This window comes from Schistocerca piceifrons, chromosome 9, assembly GCF_021461385.2.
Source record: "Schistocerca piceifrons isolate TAMUIC-IGC-003096 chromosome 9, iqSchPice1.1, whole genome shotgun sequence".
In the NCBI taxonomy this organism is placed as follows: domain Eukaryota; kingdom Metazoa; phylum Arthropoda; class Insecta; order Orthoptera; family Acrididae; genus Schistocerca; species Schistocerca piceifrons.
Window position 1 is genome coordinate 27,733,286 of NC_060146.1, and position 18,793 is coordinate 27,752,078.

The 18,793-nt window shown below is 44.1% G+C and overlaps 1 protein-coding gene and 1 pseudogene across 1 annotated transcript in view; one reads left to right on the plus strand and one right to left on the minus strand.

Moving 5' to 3' along the window:
- The window catches only part of LOC124717249 (cytochrome P450 4C1-like), an 88,062-nt gene that overhangs the window by 43,119 nt on the left and 26,150 nt on the right, over nucleotides 1-18,793 (minus strand). The window contains exons 3-4 of the mRNA XM_047244050.1: nucleotides 14,954-15,155; nucleotides 6,827-7,054 (exon numbers count right to left, since the gene is read on the minus strand). Coding sequence (XP_047100006.1) covers nucleotides 6,827-7,054; nucleotides 14,954-15,155 — 430 coding nt within the window. The remainder of the gene's footprint in view (nucleotides 1-6,826; nucleotides 7,055-14,953; nucleotides 15,156-18,793) is intronic.
- Nucleotides 11,975-12,092, plus strand: LOC124717623 (annotated as a pseudogene).

The following is an 18,793-nucleotide window of genomic DNA, read 5'->3' on the forward strand; positions in this document are numbered from 1 at the left end:
GAGATTCTTCGATGAATTTTGCACAGCATACAAACCATACTTAAAGGTGTATGAAACTCTAGAATGTTCCAAATATATTAAAAACTGTGGTAAAAATTGAGGTAATTAACTATAAAATTTGTGTTTTTTCTTAACATGAAGTTTAAAATATAACAGTTCATTCGTTTTTTCATAAATTAAATAAATTCTAGAGTTTCATACACCTGTGAATGTGGCCGGCCGGAGTGGCCGTGCGGTTCTAGGCGCTACAGTCTGGAGTCGAGCGACCGCTCCGGTCGCAGGTTCGAATCCTGCCTCCGGTATGGATGTGTCTGATGTCCATAGGTTAGTTAGGTTTAATTAGTTCTGAGTTCTAGGCGACTGATGACCTCAGAAGTTAAGTCGCATAGTGCTCAGAGCCATTTTGAACCTGTGAGTATGATATGTATGCTGTGCAAAATTCATCGAAGAATCCCTCTAACTTATGAAGAAAAGTGTACATATAGCAACAAATGCAGCCATTAGTAAGTGAAAAAAATGATGAAATTTCGCACGTAAAAAAAATTTATTTTGTTATATTTTCGAACTTCCACTGCAATGAGTGTGAATCCTGAATGCTTCCTGGTGATGCTGACGAAGTTTTATGAATTTATTTGTAAAAGTACAGACAGTGAAAATTAAAATGTCCTGTGGTGCCTCTCCTGCTCCAAGTCGGCCCGATTGACGTCCTACCCACCTTAAGACATTTTCAGCTATTTAAATATTATTCGTGGTGCAGAGCTGCGCTACGAACGAACGAGCCGCTGCCGCGGCGCATGCAAACTGCATTAAATGAAACCAGTCATACCGCAAAGAAGCGGCCAGGTAATGGTGAACTAAAATTATTTCTTTCAGCTTCCGGGATTGCAGGTCAGAGCAGCAGGTCTTATGATGTGTTTCACAGGTGGACGCGGGCTGCAGATGATATATTATTAACAGTCCAAAAAGATAAATTACCTTCATGACATAAAAGAAATCTCGCTGTGCGTAGTTCTGGTCCGGCAAACATTACAGTAAAAACATCTTTTTCTCTGATAATAATAGTCTCATGTTCTCGTGTTAGTCGTGGTACTTATTGGTCTTTTACTGTTAACAAAAATCCACTGCAAAATTTTGATGTTGAACGAATATTGCGTACTGTAACATCAGTATTCATAACGAAATAATTTTCAGTAACCTTTTCAGTAACTGTAAAGTAAGGAAGATACGTTGAACTTTATAGCGAGTTACAGTAACGAAACAATATTCCTTTAATGGAAAGCCAGATCCAGAAAAATAAGAACTTAATATATTTTGTTTTGTTGAAAATTAATGATCCAAAGAAAGTCACAGCACAGAATCCCTAAAAAGTATTTCAGGGCTCTTTTCGTAGCAACATATTAATCTCATACATTTATCAATATATTAGTTGTTACGCGAGCAATAACAAGCAAAGACAGAGAAAGAAAACTGGTCTCAAAATACAGTCGCCAATTATCCCGGCTCACACATCCCGGCTGCACCAATGCTGATGATTCGCTGTCACCATACCGTGGGAATTCTGCATACTATGCCAAGGATGGCTGTTACCAAAGTTGAAGATTTCACTCCGCGTAAAGGCGGCGTCGTCTGTGAATAGGACGGATGACACAAATCCCGAAACCGTCGTTGCCTGGTGGAGAATCCAATCACGAAGCTGCTCCCGATGTGGAAAATCTGACGCTAGTAAGACCTGCACATACTGTAAGTGATAAGGGCAATAACAATTGTCACGGAGAATGTTCCACACGGTCGTCTGACTTACCCTGTACTGGCGCGCCAACTGCATGGTTCTGACACGGAGGTCGTCTTCCACAGTGTGTAAGCGTATTGTCAAATCGCTGGCTCGGTTGCGGATTGTCTTTGCGAGGGGCTGCATCAGGGAGTCGAGCACGGGTCACGGAGCTGCTATGTTGTGTTGCGGGTAGCTCTGTATGCAAAAGGCATTATTGTGGAAGTTCAAGCGTGGCTGCAAGCACTATTATTGTGAAGTAATCAGATATGGAAGTGGATTCAGTGAAAAGAGGGTAAAGAAGTAATTAAATGTGAGCAGTGCTGCCAATTTGAGTATCCGCCCGTTTGCGTGTCGTACCGTACAACATCAATCTTCCCCGTCGTTTCCGGCCTCCCAGGACGAAACTTATGTGAATCAGTAAAATATTTTACCACAAAGGAGGGCAATCAAGTGCCAGTGTCTTGTAGCGAGCGTGAGACATCGCGTTTCCGCATCATCAACTATCAGCCGCGTCGCGACTGTTTGGCGCACGCTCGTACGAGTGAGAACTGTGAACCGTACAATAACCTTCATGAACAGTGTTTTATTATTACAAGTGTCAAGAAGGACTGGTACCAGGTATCTGTGTGTACGTGGCGAGCGTTAAGGACTTTCTTTCGACCATTCGGCTTCCGCATCATCAACAATCACCTGCGCCGTGTCGGTTAGACGTACACTCGTCCAAGTGATAATTGTGAACACATGATCATCAACACTGGTTGAAGGTTCGGCCCGAGTAAGACTGTGAAACACGTGTGACGGCGTGAAGTACAACAGTGACAGACATTTACATCGTCAAGGACACTGTACAGTAATAAAGGAAAGATAATTATGACCTCTCATCAAATCAGCAAGAATGTTAATTGACATCGACACATGGGACCTAATGTATAAGCAGTGCAACCTCAGAATATAATCGTTCACACCAGACGTAGGACGGTGTTGCGTCTAGTGCCGAGTGGCTCCCCTAAGCCCGCTTGCATATTTCTGTACATAATTCTCCAGTGTGGAGCAGGAATAATACGATCGCCGCGAGAGTACCAAGTACGTGGCGTGGACATGGGGCAGGGTGAAAGAGAGAACAGTTTAAAGGACCCCCACCAGTTGTACCCCCGGGCGTGCTACAAGTGTTAATCACATTTTCCTCCATGTCCGGTGTCCGAACGTTTCTGCGTACGTCCTTCATGAGTTCCTGGTTGCTGAAACGACCCAGTCTCAGACAAACGGCTAAACGCTGTTGCAGACATTGAATGCTGTGGTTGTTGTCGGAGGGGATAGGTCTACTGATACAACTTTGCTGCCCGCCGCTTGTTGCCATTTATATTTCCGTAAGTAAACACTGCTGTGGCCTTCTCCACCAGACACCACGGCGCCTACAGTATCAGCAACCAAACTGACAGCCTGTAGGCGCGGGTTGCCCGCCTCGCAGGCACACCCAATCACTACACAACCGACAGGCAATATTTATGATCGGCCACAGCAACAACCACAACAACAACACCACAACAAAGACTCCAGCGGCCACCAGGGGCCACTACCGGTCCACATAAACATAAGGAAGAGGTCGCTGCAGATCCCGGAACTATTTTCACACGTCAAACCACGTGATGGAAAATAGTTCCGAGTCCGCCGAAGCGCTATAAAGGCCGGTGCTCGGCCGCACATCGGGACTCGCACACGCTAAGTGGACATTCGCGCGCCGGAGATCACCGCCATCAGTGTCTCGTGTGTGCCGTCGTGTTTAGTGTTCAGTGTTCACCGTCACACTCCATCGTTCACCAGTGCCATCGACATCTTCAGTGTTTGTGCCTCGTGTCACCAGTTTGTAGTGTGCATTGTCTTCGAGTGTGAACGGCTTCATGTTTTTTTATGTTCATGTGTCTACTGTTTTTCTCCCGCCGTTTTGTTCCAACCCATGTGTCTTCTCTGTTTTATCATTGTACTATCTTTGGCTGAAGAGCGGCGTATTGTGCTGCTGCCAGCCTACCTGTTATACTGGTATTAAAATCACAATAAAGAAAAAAAACGCACATCGGCAGTTCATCGACTGCCAGCAGACGTGGATAGCTGCTACCCCGGCAGCCCGGCTTGAATCTTCTTGCTGATCTCTGGATTAGGCTCGGTATATCGGAGAAGTCTCTGGCGGAGACCAGTAGGAAATTATTTCGGTTGTTTTCTATATTATTCTTGTATGTAGTTGTGATTCGAAGACGGATCTCTATTTTGTGTTGGCGTTAAACTTGGAGAATTTGTTTTGGTTAATAAAACAGTCCAATAAACTGTTTTCGGACTTTGATCGTTAGTTTCTTCTGCTTACGCACACATAGCAAACACCATGTCGGCAAGCTCTCGGTTCAAATACGGAACCATTGTGTGCAACGCTGTATCACATTCACTACAAGCTGTGTCCGCAAGAGAAGTGAACCGGACACAACATTACCAATTACTATGGCACTCCTGCGCTAGTGCATAACGTATGAGGAACAGTACCACACCCTTGGACGAAGTCATCCACAACGGAACTGTTTGCGCACGGTACAGCGCGTATTAGACCGCAGTCTCTGTAACAATGTATGACTGAATATATGGTCTCTAGCACGGAAACCATGCGTCTCCAGGCATAAGTCTAACGGACCTTTTCTGTTCCGTATCCTCCCATCGATCAATCGTTAGAATTTCTACACTCTGGAAAAATCACCATGTAGAATGAGTATGTACAAGTCCACTTTAAACATCGTCTTGTTTGTAAAGGGAAACAATCCTAATCTTACCGTTGGACAGTGGGTGCCGTATGAAAGATGTCACAAGGAACATTTGTTTCGGCTGACTCGTGCTACGCACTGCAAAAATGAAACTGCAAATATTTTCCGAACACCATAGGAAATACGCCTGACCGCTTTTTAGGAGAGAAAATCGATATACAGGGTGTTTCAAAACTACACCGTCAAACTTGGAGGCGATGTAGAGCGTGTTTTGAGGAACAAAATGAGGATAGGAACCAGTGTCCTGAAACGTCATCCAGCGACGCTGCAGAGGGGGGAGAGACAGGCGCCGGCGCCTGTGTGTGTTCCCCAGGCCCGACGCCGCCCACCTCAGGGAGGTTGTTGTGTGGGCGGCGCCGCCGTGCAGCCCACTCGCTGTCGCACAGCCCGCGTCCACCGTCGCGGAGCGAAGAGGTCCACGTCTCCTGTGAATTGCGCCAATGCTATCACGACTGTGTCAACACGTGCCTATGAACTTGTGGTTTCTGGTCACTGTAGTGAAGCCACAGTACAGCCGTGCCCAATTAGTATCAATTCGCCACACCGTAATCGTGGTTCATTTAGTGTGTTCTGAACAGCAAGTCCACGTGTGCACTTTCATAGCTACAGGCGAGCCTAGCGAGCAAACGTAAGTTTTTTTTGTATTTAATAAAGTTCAGTGTGTTCTACGAGGTTTGTCCGGTAAATACGTATAAAAGTTGAATAATGTCTTTACGTTACAGGTTGCAGTCACCGCCAGGCGGGACTACTGCTGTAATCAATCCCATCAACGCTCAGTTCGAGTCAGAGCACTCTGCGTGAAGGTGGGAGTGTGCGGCAGCTTGTTGACAGTTACCCTTCACCTGCCGTCGGCATGGAGCTCTCTCTGATTGAGGAACAGCGCGTCAACATCAAGTTTCTTGCAAAGCTAGGCAAGAATGACCATGAGATTTTTGAGTGTTTGAAACAGGTTTACGGAGACAATTCTCTGAAGGAACCGACCGTGAACAAGTGGTTAAAAAGGTTCCGGGATGGCCGAGAAGAAGTGAACGATGACCGTCGCCCAGGACGCCCGTCGACATCGAGTTCCGATGCAAATGTTGAACGAATTCGGGCTCGTGTTCTTAAAGACCGTAGATTGACAGTCAGAATGATTGCTGACGAGCTGTCAATCCCCAAAACAATCTTTCACGAAATCCTGACACAAAAACTTGAAATGAAGAAATTGTGTGCGAAAATCGTACCGAAGCTCTTGACGCCAGAACAGAAAGCAAAGAGGGCAGAGTGCTGTGAGGATTGGTTGGAAGCAGACGAACGAGGGGACTTTCTCAACCGAGTCATCACTGCAGACGAGTCCTGGTTTCACGAATTCGATGTGGAGCTCAAATCTCAAAGCAAGGAATGGAAACTAGCAGGAGAACAGAGAACAAAAAAGTCGCGAAAATCAAGGTCCAATGTGAAGACAATGTTGATTGTTTTCTTTGATTCTAGGGGCATTGTTCACAAGGAATTTGTCCCTCCCGACCAGAGAGTGAACGGAAATTTTTACATCGTCACGTCTCAGAGCTCGTGTGGCCCGAGTTCGACCGGAGTTGGCAAAAGGAGGCAGGTGGATCCTTCATCACGACAATGCGCCCGCTCACACGTCGCTCGTTGTGCGCGAGTTTTTGGCCCGAAGCTCAATCACCGTGACAGACCACCCGCCTTATTCACCCGATTTAGCCCCGTGTGATTTCTCCGTGTTCCCGAAATGCAAAATGGTGCTTCGGGGGCGGCACTTGGGAGATGTGGAAGCCATCGAGGCGGAAACGACACGGCAACTGAACAACATCACAACAACTTAAGACTTTCAGCAACGTTATCAACAGTGGTAACGGCGTTGGCAGAAGTGTATCGCGTCTCCGTGTGAGTACTTTGAAGGAGACCATATTGTAATACCTGAATAATTGTAAAATAAAGTTATTATTCAACTTTTATACGTATTTTCCGGACAAACCTCGTAATTAATCGTGTTATTACTACCCTTCTCATTGCCCGAGAAGACAGACGCAACAGTAATTTTGAAACGCCCTGTGTATAGTAGTTACGCCTCACTTCGCTGAGGACTCCTGAAGATATCTCGGTGTTCGATGAACACTCGCCGTGCGGGACAATGCACTATTTTTCCTGCGATACAAATCTTAAAGAGGCTCAGGGGTACATAAATAGCTGCGACAGAAGACAATGCCGTTCTCGGAACGTGAGTCGGTAAACTCGCCGTTTCAGTCGACCTTACCTGCACGGTGGTCAGGCCGTCGTTCATCGCGGCAGATATCTCCTCCTCTGCCAAGGCATCTGGCATGAGATGGTCGGGGTCCATGCCGATGACGGTGCTGCTGAAGTTCCGGATGGCTGCCAAGAACACTGGAGGGTGGACCTCGGTAACTGCGCCTCCGGTCCTGGCGAGGCGCTCGCTCACGAAGAGACCGCCGTCGTGGAAAGCCTCCAGGAATCCCTCCAGGATCTGCAACCCAGCAGCACACACACAACGAGCTTACTCTCCAATTATAACTGGCAGCAACTTGAATTTATCCAATTTTCACGATAGAAATCAGTGTCTCGCTTGTTCGTTTATGCACTATGAACTGCAAGGAATCAGGAATTGCGTAGCACAGGGTAATTTGTAGTGTCTAATATACATATACAGAACAAATAAATCAGTGCAGACTTTTAGAGGTATCCAATTCAGTCAAGAATTTATCGTTGCAACAGCGCATATGCAGTACTTGAAATGATTACATTTACAGATCAATACCACACACAGTTCTGAGGCGCACATATCGACCATGTTAGTACATGGCGTGGCCGCCATGAGCCCCAATGGAGGTGCTGCCTCTGGCATCTAGTCGAACGTACAGGTGGCGAACGCTGTCCTGAGAAACGTTACGTTACGCCTGCTCAACCTCTTCACGTAGCTCTGTACCACTTGTTGGCTGGCCCGTCGCACGAGTCACGTCGGTTCCCATCATATTCCACACGTGCTCAATTGGAGACAAGTCTGGGTATACAGCTCTCCAGGGAAGTTTCTGCACATCTTGCAGAGCACGTTCAAATTCGTGGGCAGTACTTGGGGGAACATTATCCTGTTGGAGCAACACATCACCTTCGTGTTCAAGAACGTCAAAAGAACAGCGGTAATAATATTCTGCACATACCGGGCGCTGGTTGTCACGCTCTCCACAAACACCTGAAGTGAACGGGAGTTGTAGCTCGTCGCACCCCAGTTCATAAGTCCTGTGGTGGCGGCGGTGTGCCTTGGGCGAATGCACCTTCTGGGACAGTGCTCACCAGCGTTCTGCTGCTGCTGTCGTGGTTGGAACTCCAATGCACTTCACTACCTCACATAACATTTCTCCAACTGCAGGCTCTTGTGGATTGTGCTTTCTTACATCACGCATGTTCTTTAAGACCAGTTGTTTTTTATTAGCGATATCGGGTAACATATTCAAGTGTAAGCCAGTCTCTCAATGTTTAGGTCATCTTTGAAAAACTCAGTTCATTTTTCCAAATTTTTTTCACCTGTGTTTACTAAAAGCAAGAACTCTTGTTTAACTGCAATGACCTGTGTGAGTCCAGTTGAAGCAAACCTCTCAGTAATGCAAGATTGCACCGTTTCACAAACATCAATGTAAATAGTTTTGTAGTATTCCTTTGAGGTTTTGAAAGCGTGCACTGAGCTGGCTCCGTTGTTTTCATTCTTCTTTGGTATACCTCGATTCCGTAGAAGCAAAGGATCATCAACTTTTCTTTTAAACACAATTCCCAAAAGTGTTCAAAACTATCACTCCATCTATTCAATATACTAATCAAGTCCTCATATACTTTTTCCAGATCACCAACACTTAGATGAATTTTTTCATTAACGTTCTCTACTGAGTTCACTGCACGGCAAGAAGACGTAAAAAGAAATAAATTTTGAATTGTAATATTGACTCAAGGTAGCCTGCATATTTGTAACCTGCCTCTGTTTTGTCCTCTGCAGAAAACGTTTCAAAAAACTCTAAAAGTTCTTCAAAGCTTTTCAGTATGCTCAAGATACTGCAAGCCCGCATAGTCCATCGAGTCGGACAAAGCGGTCGTAGACCAGCTTGGTCGTTGGCGCTCTCACATCGTATGCTTCTGAAAAGTTCCATCCCTTTGTTGGATTCCCTTACGGTGTTTATTAAGTCTTTGGCTAAAGCTATAATATCCCTCATAGACGTAAGATGGCGGAGACTGTCTACAACTGCCAAGTCTAAACTGCGAGCAGTGCAGAGCAGATAATGTGCTTTATCTTGTATATCCACAAAAATTTTTTTTAGTCCTTTGAACTTACCTCTCATATTCGAGGCACCATCACAGCACTGTTCTCTTAAGCCGTCCATTGACAAATCAAGACGAGCAAAAACGTCTTTCAAAATACTACCCAGAGTTTGTAATTCAGTGTTGGGGGTCTCGTATAAGCCAATAAAATCTTCGTTGATGATTAAGGGATCATCGACAGTACGAATACAAAATGACACTTGTCCGTGAATAGAAGAATCACTTGTTTCGTCAACCATAATAGAAAACTGTTCAGTCTTCTTGATTGAAGCCAGTACCTTTTTGAACACAAATTTTGCTAACAGATCAATGATCTCGTTTTGAATATCGCAGGAAGCCCATTTATATCCCGAATGCCCTAATCAATTTTTAAACTCAGGTTTGGAGCTAAACGGTCTTTCTTTCATATCACTATCTAACTGTTCATTCAATTGGGAGGCCACACTTCGGTCAGTGATAGAATTTAGTTTCAGAACACCTTCTTTATGCATGAAAGTATTTTCATGAATACGGAATTTTTCCAAAGCCTTTTTCCAGTTAGAAAACGCTAGGGAAGTAAATGCATCTTCTTCTTCTGAAAAAAATTGTAATAGATTTTTAGCATCTGCCTCTCTGCAGGTTTTGCAAAAAACTTTTTCGGTAGATGCTTCATATTCTAGCCATGTATATTTGATCAACGAAGACTTCTGAAATGATCTTCCCTTACCGGATTGTCAAGGTTTCATCTGTGAACGGTTCTCGCCTGAAGACAATGAAGCAATTGACGACACAATAATTGTTGGAGGTTGACTTGCAGTATCATCAACTTCTATGCGCGCATGTTTGGTAACAAATTTATCCATTCCAAACTTAATTCACAATACACTAAGAGACTAAAGTAAACGAATAAAATATAGTCATATAAAATAGTCCACTAGACACTTAAGTCGGAACACTAAACACGTCGAATCCTGCCTCGGGCATGGGTGTGTGTGATGTCCTTAGGTTAGTTAGGTTTAAGTAGTTCTAAGTTCTAGGGGACTGATGACCTTAGAAGTTAAGTCCCATAGTGCTCAGAGCCATTTGAACCATTTTGAACACTAAACACGTATGCAGCGTGCACTGAACGAAACTGTCCACACTGAATGACTGCGACAGCAGGGTGGGCTTTATATAGGCGAGGCGTCATAGTGTCTCGAAGCGTCAAGGCGACGCTAGGCGGAGGGTTGCAGGCGCCTCTGCTGCAGTCCTTCTGAAGTCGCCGCGGCCGCAGCGCTGGCCCGCCGGCGCCAGGCTTTACCCGAAGGTTCGAGCACCGGGACAAGTTCCGATTGTGCCCTCAGCACCGTAACAAAGTCATCATTCACACCGCTCGTTTTCAGTTAACCTGCTAATTATTGGTTTTAACCCACTACTGAATGTATTTCAAAGGTAACTATCGTAAAACAAGGAAAATAAATTCCAACATAATTTTGTGATTTTACAAAGTATAATATAACTAATAATTTTCTTAAATTATTGGGGGATGCCCCCCCCCCCTCAAACGAACTTTTGAGGGGGCTGGGCCCCCCTCAGGCCCCATGGAGTTGGCGCCTGTGGACACAGAAGGCCCTCTGGTAGCTGTGCAACTACACTATCTGTTGGCGGGCCGACGTTTAAGCCATTATCGTTCCATCTACTATTCTGTAGGTGGCATATGCTCTCATCGGATCAAAATCGACGTCGTCTTTCCAGGTGTAATAATTTCTTTCCAGCAGTGTGTAATAACGGCCTTTTTGTGTAGCGTTTCCCATAAGCTTAATTGACAAACAGATACACATAACAGAGACTTTAGTCAAGAATTATATATATTTTCTTTCACTATTTAGTCTATCAACGCTGAGGTAACGTTTTGATTCCGCGACTGTAGAAATCACTTGGTTTTGAGGTGAAGGACTCGTAAAGCCATGTTCAGAGCGTATAGTCTCCTCAGTTGTCAGCAGCGGTGGCTGCACCTTGGGTCAGCAGTTCGTGGTACACCACACAGCTGCTGTTCCATCAGATCCGCAACATTATCTTTTGTGGATGCTTGCAGGCCTTTCTATGAGGAGTTACTGCTTTGTTTGTGTTCAGCCATTCCTGTATTTTCCTTATTTTAGCATAGGGCCACAATTTCTCGTCATGAGTACTGTTGTTCACAAGTCAATTGATGACAAGCAAGCAAAAATGTACAAATGGTCAACCGCTGATTTTTTCAATGCTATCTACGAGCACGCAGTTCCCACACAGCCGATTTTTCAACCTTGCTCATTGCATGCAAATGTCGCACGATGGTGGAATCATCGTAGTTTGTGACATCTGCCAATTCTCAAGTACACTGCCGTGGGTCATTGCGGATTAATGCGTTTAAACGATTTTCATCAAACCTCGAAGATCTTTCTAAACGTGTCGACTCACTAACATCAAAACGATCCTCCTTAAAACGAGTAAAGCATTTCCTTATCGTTCTCTATCCAATGGCATTTTCCACATACACGCTGAAAGTGTTCCTAGCTCTCTCCGCAGCTGTCACCCCTCTATTGAAACCAAACAGAAGCATATGTGGGAAATGTTCCTATTTCTCTACTCAGTACCCCATTCTAAAGCGTCCACAGCTCCGAATGACGAAATGATAACATGTAAACTCAAATACCAACAGCGAACTGCAAATAAAAAAATGACAATCTATAAAAAATCCCATAGCAATTGGAATACCTAGATAAGCAATCAGTATGATACGACTTGTTTTGAACCCACCCTCTATACTGAAATCTGGCAGTTTTTAATCCATGGCATACCGTCTTTTGGCCGTGTTTTGTTTTGACAGACAACGAATGTTGGGAAAAAAGATTCCAAGCTTTTCCGCTCTAATGTTTTAATCATGTGTAACCTGAAGATGTGGCTTTTAGAGCCACAGAACAGGTAATGGTACAGTAATAAAGGGCCAAATACAGCTGAAGCTCTTATTAATACCCAAGATCAAAACAAAAACGCTAAGAAATTATGCACCAACGTAATATTCTTCATCTCGACCAGAGTGACTATGTTCTTGGAATAAAAAATTTAACTTGTTTATTTTGGAATGGACAACAGCTTTACTACAGTGCATACACCGGTTCCCGTCAGATCACCGAAGTTAAGTGCTGTCGGGCATGGCCGGCACTTGGATGGGTGACCATCCGGGCCGCCAGGCGCTGTTGCCATTTTTCGGGGTGCACTCAGCCTCGTGATGCCAACTGAGCAGCTACTCGACCGAATAGTAGCGGCTTCAGTCAAGACTACCGTCATAACGACCGGAAGAGCGGTGTACCGACCACACGCCCCTTATCCGCATCCTCATCTGAGGATGACACGGCGGTCGGATGGTCCCGATGGCCTGAAGACGGAGTGCTTTATTTTGGAGTCCAAGCTTATGCAATGCACATATGATACGATGAACAAGACAATAACAATATAGTTGAACAGTATCAATCCTACGAAGTATGAGCTTGAGATTTCGATCTTAAATAACCTACAGCCTCTGAAGTGTGTGACTAAAAGTATCTTCATGTACAGCAATTCCTACAAGATGTTCCTTTTTCATTTCTGTTTGCGTCTTTAGCGCGTTATTATAAGTCCTTACGAACAACGAATTTTGGAAATTTGTCTTATGGGACCAAACTAATGAAGTCAACGGTCCCTAAGCCTGTTATTGTGTGGTCTTCAGTCCTGAGACTGGTTTGATGCAGCTCTCCATGCTACTCTATCCTGTGCAAGCTTCATCCCCCAGTACCTACTGCAGCCTACATCCTTCTGAATCTGCTTAGTGCATTCATCTCTTGGTCTCCCTCTACGATTTTTGCCCTCCACGGTGCCCTCCAATACTACATTGGTGGTGATGCCTCGATCTCTCAGAACATGACCTACCAAGCGATCCCTTCTTCTAGTCAAGTTGTACTACAAGCTCCTCTTCTCCCCAATTCTATTCAATACCTCCTCATTAGTTATGTGATCTACCCATCTAATCTTCAGCATTCTTCTATGGCACCACATTTCGAAAGCTTCTATTCTCTTCTTGTCTAAACTATTTATCGTCCACGTTTCACTTCCATACATGGCTACACTCCATACAAATACTTTCAGAAACGACTTCCTGACGCTTAAATCTGTACTCGATGTTAACAAATTTCTCTTCTTCAGAAACGCTTTCCTTGCCATTGCCAGTCTACATTTTATATCCTCTCGACTTCGACCATCATCAATTATTTTGCTCCCCAAATAGCAAAACTGCTTTACTACTTTTAGTGTCTCATTTCCCAATCTAATTCCCTCAGCATCACCCGACTTAGTTCGACTACATTCCATTATCCTCGTTTTGCTTTTGTTGATGTTCATCTTATATCCTCCTTTCAAGACACTGTCCATTCCGTTCAACTGCTCTTCCAAGTCCTTTGCTGTCTCTGACACAATTACAATGTCATCGGCGAACCTCAAACTTTTTATTTCTTCTCCATGGATTTTAATACCTATTCCGAATTTTTCTTTTGTCTCCTTTACTACTTGCTCAATATACAGATTGAGTAACATCGCGGAGAGGCTACAATCCTGTCTCACTCCCTTCACAACCATTGCTTCCCTTTCATGCTCCTCGATTCTTATAACTGCCATCTGCTTTCTGTACAAATTGTAAATAGCGTTTCGCTCTCTGTATTTTACCCCTGCCACCTTCAGAATTTGAAAGAGAGTATTCCAGTCAACATTGTCAAAAGCTTTCTCTAAGTCTACAAATGCTAGAAACGTAGGTTTGCCTTTCCCTTAATCTTTCTTCTAAGATAAGTCGTAGGGTCAGTATTGCCTCACGTGTTCCAACATTTCTACGGAATCCAAACTGATCTTCCCCGAGGTCGGCTTCTATCAGTTTTTCCATTTATCTCTAAAGAATTCGCGTTAGTATTTTGCAGCCGTGCATTATTAAACTGATAGTTCGGTAATTTTCACGTCTGTCAACACCTGCTTTCTTTGGGATTTGAATTATTATATTCTTCTTGAAGTCTGAGGGTATTTCGCCTGTTTCATACATCTTGCTCACCAGATGGTAGAGTTTTGTTAGGACTGGCTCTCCCAAGGCCGTCAGTAGTTCCAATGGAACGTTGTCTACTCCAGGGGCCTTGTTTCGACTCAGGTCTTTCAGTGCTCTGTCAAACTCTTCACACAGTATCATATCTTCCATTTCATCTTCATCTACATCCTCTTCCATTTCCATAATATTGTCCTCAAGTACATCGCCCTTGTATAGACCCTCTATATACTCCTTCCACCTTTCTGCTTTCCCTTCTTTGCTTAGAACTGGGTTTCCGTCAAAGCTCTTGATATTCATGCAAGTGGTTCTCTTTTCTCCGAAGGTCTCTTTAACTTTCCTGTAGGCAGTATCTATCTTACCCCTAGTGAGATAAGCCTCTACATCCTTACATTTGACCTCTAGCCATCCCTGCTTAGCCATTTTGCACTGCCTGTCGACCTTGTTTTTGAGACGTTTGTATTCCTTTTTGCATGCTTCATTTACTGCATTTTTATATTGTCTCCTTTCATCAATATTTCTTCTGTTACCCTTTTCTACTAGCCCTCGTCTTTTTACCTATTTGATCCTCTGCTGCATTCACTATTTCATCCCTCAAAGCTACCCATTCTTCTTCTACTGTATTTCTTTCTCCCATTCCTGTCAATTGTTCCCTTATGCTCTGCCTGAAACTCTCTACAACCTCTGGTTCTTTCAGTTTATCCAGGTCCCATCTCCTTAAATTGCCACCCAAGCCTACGCGCTAATTAATCTAACTTAAACTGACTTACGCTATGGACGGCACACATACCCACGTCCGAGGGAGGTTCTCGAACCTCCAGCATGGGTAGCCGCACGGACCGTGACAAGGCGGCTCAGACCGCACGGCTACCTTTCACGACTACAGACAATGAAAACTGCCTAGCTTGTAGAAAGAAAACTAGTTAGTTCACCTCAGAGATTACTGTGGGGTTTTTGAGAACTCAGCATGTCTTCCAGCGGCTGCCTTACCTAGGCTGGCTGACTCACCTCCGAGTGGAATGTGGGGTTGATGAGTTTGCGGTGCACCCTCCACCGGCCGGCATCCAGGGTGACCAACCCGTCGCCGACGAAGGTCCGCATGGCGTTGGTGCCGAAGCTGCGTCGGTCCACCAGCTTCGACGTCAGCAGGATGTGCTGCGCGTCATCTGGGTGTGCCACCAGCACCACCAACATTGGGCCCAGGTACAGCCTGCTGCAGGATAAGACGGCTACCCACGTGTTCAATTGTCGGTATGGCAGACAAAACAGATGTACACGTATTACAACAATAATTAGCGTGACCCGACTGTTCACGAACATGAGAATACACCAGTGAGAAAGTTTACACGACTGTATAAGGCGTGTACAATGCACTAAGAAGTCATTATGACGTGATTTTACCGTAATAAAAGACTCTAAGCATCTTGGCAACAAGTCAAAGACGGAGTGCATCTGTTCCTGGAGATCTCTCAATAATTCTTGCATCTTTGACCACAAATATTTATTAGCAGCAATGGAGGTGGGAATGAACAAGTGCTGTCAAACCATCTACATCTACACGGATACTCCACAAATCACGCCTAGGTGCCTAGCAGGGGTTCATCGAACCACCTTCACAATAACTGTATAATATTCCACTCTCGAACAGTGTGTGTGGAAAACGAATAGTTATATCTTACCGTGTGAGTTCTGATTTCCCTCATATTTTGTTATGATAATCGTTTCGCCCTATGTAGGTCGGCGTCAACAAAATATTTTCGCACTCGGAGGAGAAAGTTGGTGATTGACATTTCGTCAGAAGATGCCACCGCAACGAGAAACGCCTCGTTCCGATTATGTCTACCCCGAATCCTGTACCACGTCCACTCTCTCCCCTATCTCTAACGCAAGGCCTCTGAACAACGTACTGTGCTAGAATTGCGGTAACCGTGGTAACATCTAACACGTAAACTACCATCACTGTGGGACATTTTGAAATGAAAAATAGTGGTAAAATGCGACCCTTGCTTTAGCAAGTGAGGAATGACATTCATGTTCCTCTCGAACAGTATGTGGTTCGTGATTTGTTGATAACAGAAGTAGACCCAGTGGTATATGCGAGACAGATCCAGCCTCCAGAGAACGTCTTCGAACAAGACTTCCAGAGAAAAGAAAAAAATGTGCCATCACGAGTAAAATGAATGCTGCTATTGAATAAAGACACCAAGATGAGTATTAGCTGACCGTCCAACATAATACATTTTTAAGACCATAATAGGTCATAAGATTCGAAACTAGTGAAATGTTGTAACTCCATCCAACGTGATGAAGACGTCTGGGAATAAAAGTGTTTTCCAAAGTAGAGGGTGGTGTTCTCACCTTTCTGCAACACAGTCATGTAGATAAACAGGCATTTAACATCACATAATGTGAGGTGGTAAATGAGGATATCTTGTAAGATTATGTTAACAACAATCGTGGCAATTTTTGAAGCTGCTGTCTTGGATGCAGCTCATAATTTTCAAATTAAAATATGGTTATGCGGCACGTTAAACAGATCGAGAAGTACATGAGGAAAACAAACGAATGAGTATTTCTACGTATTTACAACTACAAGTCAAGAGATGGGTGGTAATCTAGGTAGCATAAATACATCACAATTGCATTTAATTATGCTGGTAACTAGTTTCAAACTAGAAAGTTAGTTTTCAATCCAGGCCTATTCAATATAAAATATAAAACCTTATAAAAACATTATTTCATTAGTTGTTCGCTAAATTATAACATACCTGCACTAACAGTGCATGGTTAGTGAACAGCCATTTACTCATGCAGTAGGCAGCATTTCCCTAATACATAGTCACACTGAATGTCAGACCAATTTCACGATGTAGACAAGTTCAAAAACTGCATCTGAACTAGACTAAAGCCCAGTATTGACGACACTGGCGCCTACAACCAACGGTGCATGGCGTCTCAAATCAGAACTGTTCTTGTGCATCTTCATATATCGTGTCAGATATCTTATATGACGAATAACAAATGGCAGTATCTCCCATCATGTCAGAAAATTTCCAGGAGAGATTCTTTTATTTCTGAGTTTGCAGTACTAAAAAGCAACAAATGCTGTTTTTACGTTTCCTGGTATGTGTGCGTCCTTGAGATGGCCATGTTTCTGCAAAACCTCGCTAGGTGGCAGGACTGTGATTAGCAACGCCCTGTTGTGGTTACTGACGCAGTAGTTACGGTGACGTAATGGATGCAGATTGTGAGCAAAGAGTGAACATAACGTACTGCGTTAAGCTCGGAAAAACCCCTAGTGAAACGTGAACAATGATTTAAGTAAGCCATATGCACGCGAGGCAGTTTCAAGCAATCGCGGTTTCGAGTGGAACAAAAGGTTTCGTGAAGGCAGAGGTTGAGTGCAAGACGATCCCGGAGCTGGTCGCCCGTCTGCAGCGTATACCGATGCAGACGTGGAGCGTGTAAAGCAGTTCTTGCAAGAGCACTGTCAAGTAACTGTGCGTACGATTTTAGAATAACTTGATTTGAATCGTGGTGTGTGTGCCATAAGATTTTATGGGAAGATTTAGGGAAACGGAACTTAATGCAAAACTCTCCCCTCACACACTAACAGACAAGCAGAAAGAGGAAAGATGAAAAATTTCTCACGTTTAAAGATTATTGCTGGGGACATCAGTTGGTGCTATCAATATCACCATCACATGAAGCATCAAATTGCAGGATGTCAGAGTTCTGGATCACCAGCCTCGAAAAAAGTCAAACGACAACCTACGAGAACAAAAGCAATGTTGATCGCATTCTTTGATAGTAAGGGATTAGTTCACCAAGAGTATGTTCCTCCAGGGCAAATCGAGAACCAAAGTCTTTATATGGAAGTCTTGAAACGTTTGCGACAAGCATTTCGACGTTACCACCCTGATCTGTGGCATTCTCAGGGCTGGTTCTCACTGCATGTCAAGACCCCATATTGTTCTATCTGTTACAGAGTGTCTGGCCAGGCAGTCTGCGATATTCGCCCGACCTCTCGCCTTGAGACTTTTCTTGTTCTCGCGAGTAAAAAGCCGGCTAAAAAAGAACGCTTCATCAAGATTTTACAGACATGCAACGCGCTGTGACGCATGAGCTTACACGCATGGCAGTTGAATATTTCCTTGCTTGCCTCCAAGACCTCCATAAACGTTGGCAACTGTGTGAAGATAATCAAGGGGTCTACTTCGATAGGAGTATTTTTTATTTCTAAAAAAACCTGACCCGGAACTTTTATGACAAAGGAACTACGTATATTATGCAACACTTTATATTAACCAAATTTACAACAACACAAGTCCAATGTCAACAATAGTTATAACAAGTGTAGTATTCAGAGGTTATTGGGAAATGTATGACGCTTTTCAGAAAGGAATTAAGAGAGACAGAGATCAGCTAGGGATTTTGAAACTTTTCTATGCGATTGTGTGGATTACCATGGCGCTGGAAGAACCGAAAGGTGACAGTCGCAGGCTGGCAAGCCTGGTGTGTGGATGTACAGTAGCTGTGTCACGTCTGGCGATGTTAATATTTTTTTAGTATTAAAACTGAACATATTCGAGTGAAAATTGGGGTGGCGGCGTCACATGTGTCATAAAGTTGTCTCCAGAAATGGTGGGCTTTGGAAAGCTAGGTTATCCAACACTAATCTGTGATGGAATTTGGAAAAAAAATGGAAATGTCGTGTGGCTAGGGCCTCCCGTCGGGTAGACCGTTCGCCTGGTGCAGGTCTTTCGATTTGACGCCACTTCGGCGACCTGCGCGTCGAATGGAATTTGGAGCTAGCTTTGCAATAAATTAATTCCATCTCAAAGGAGA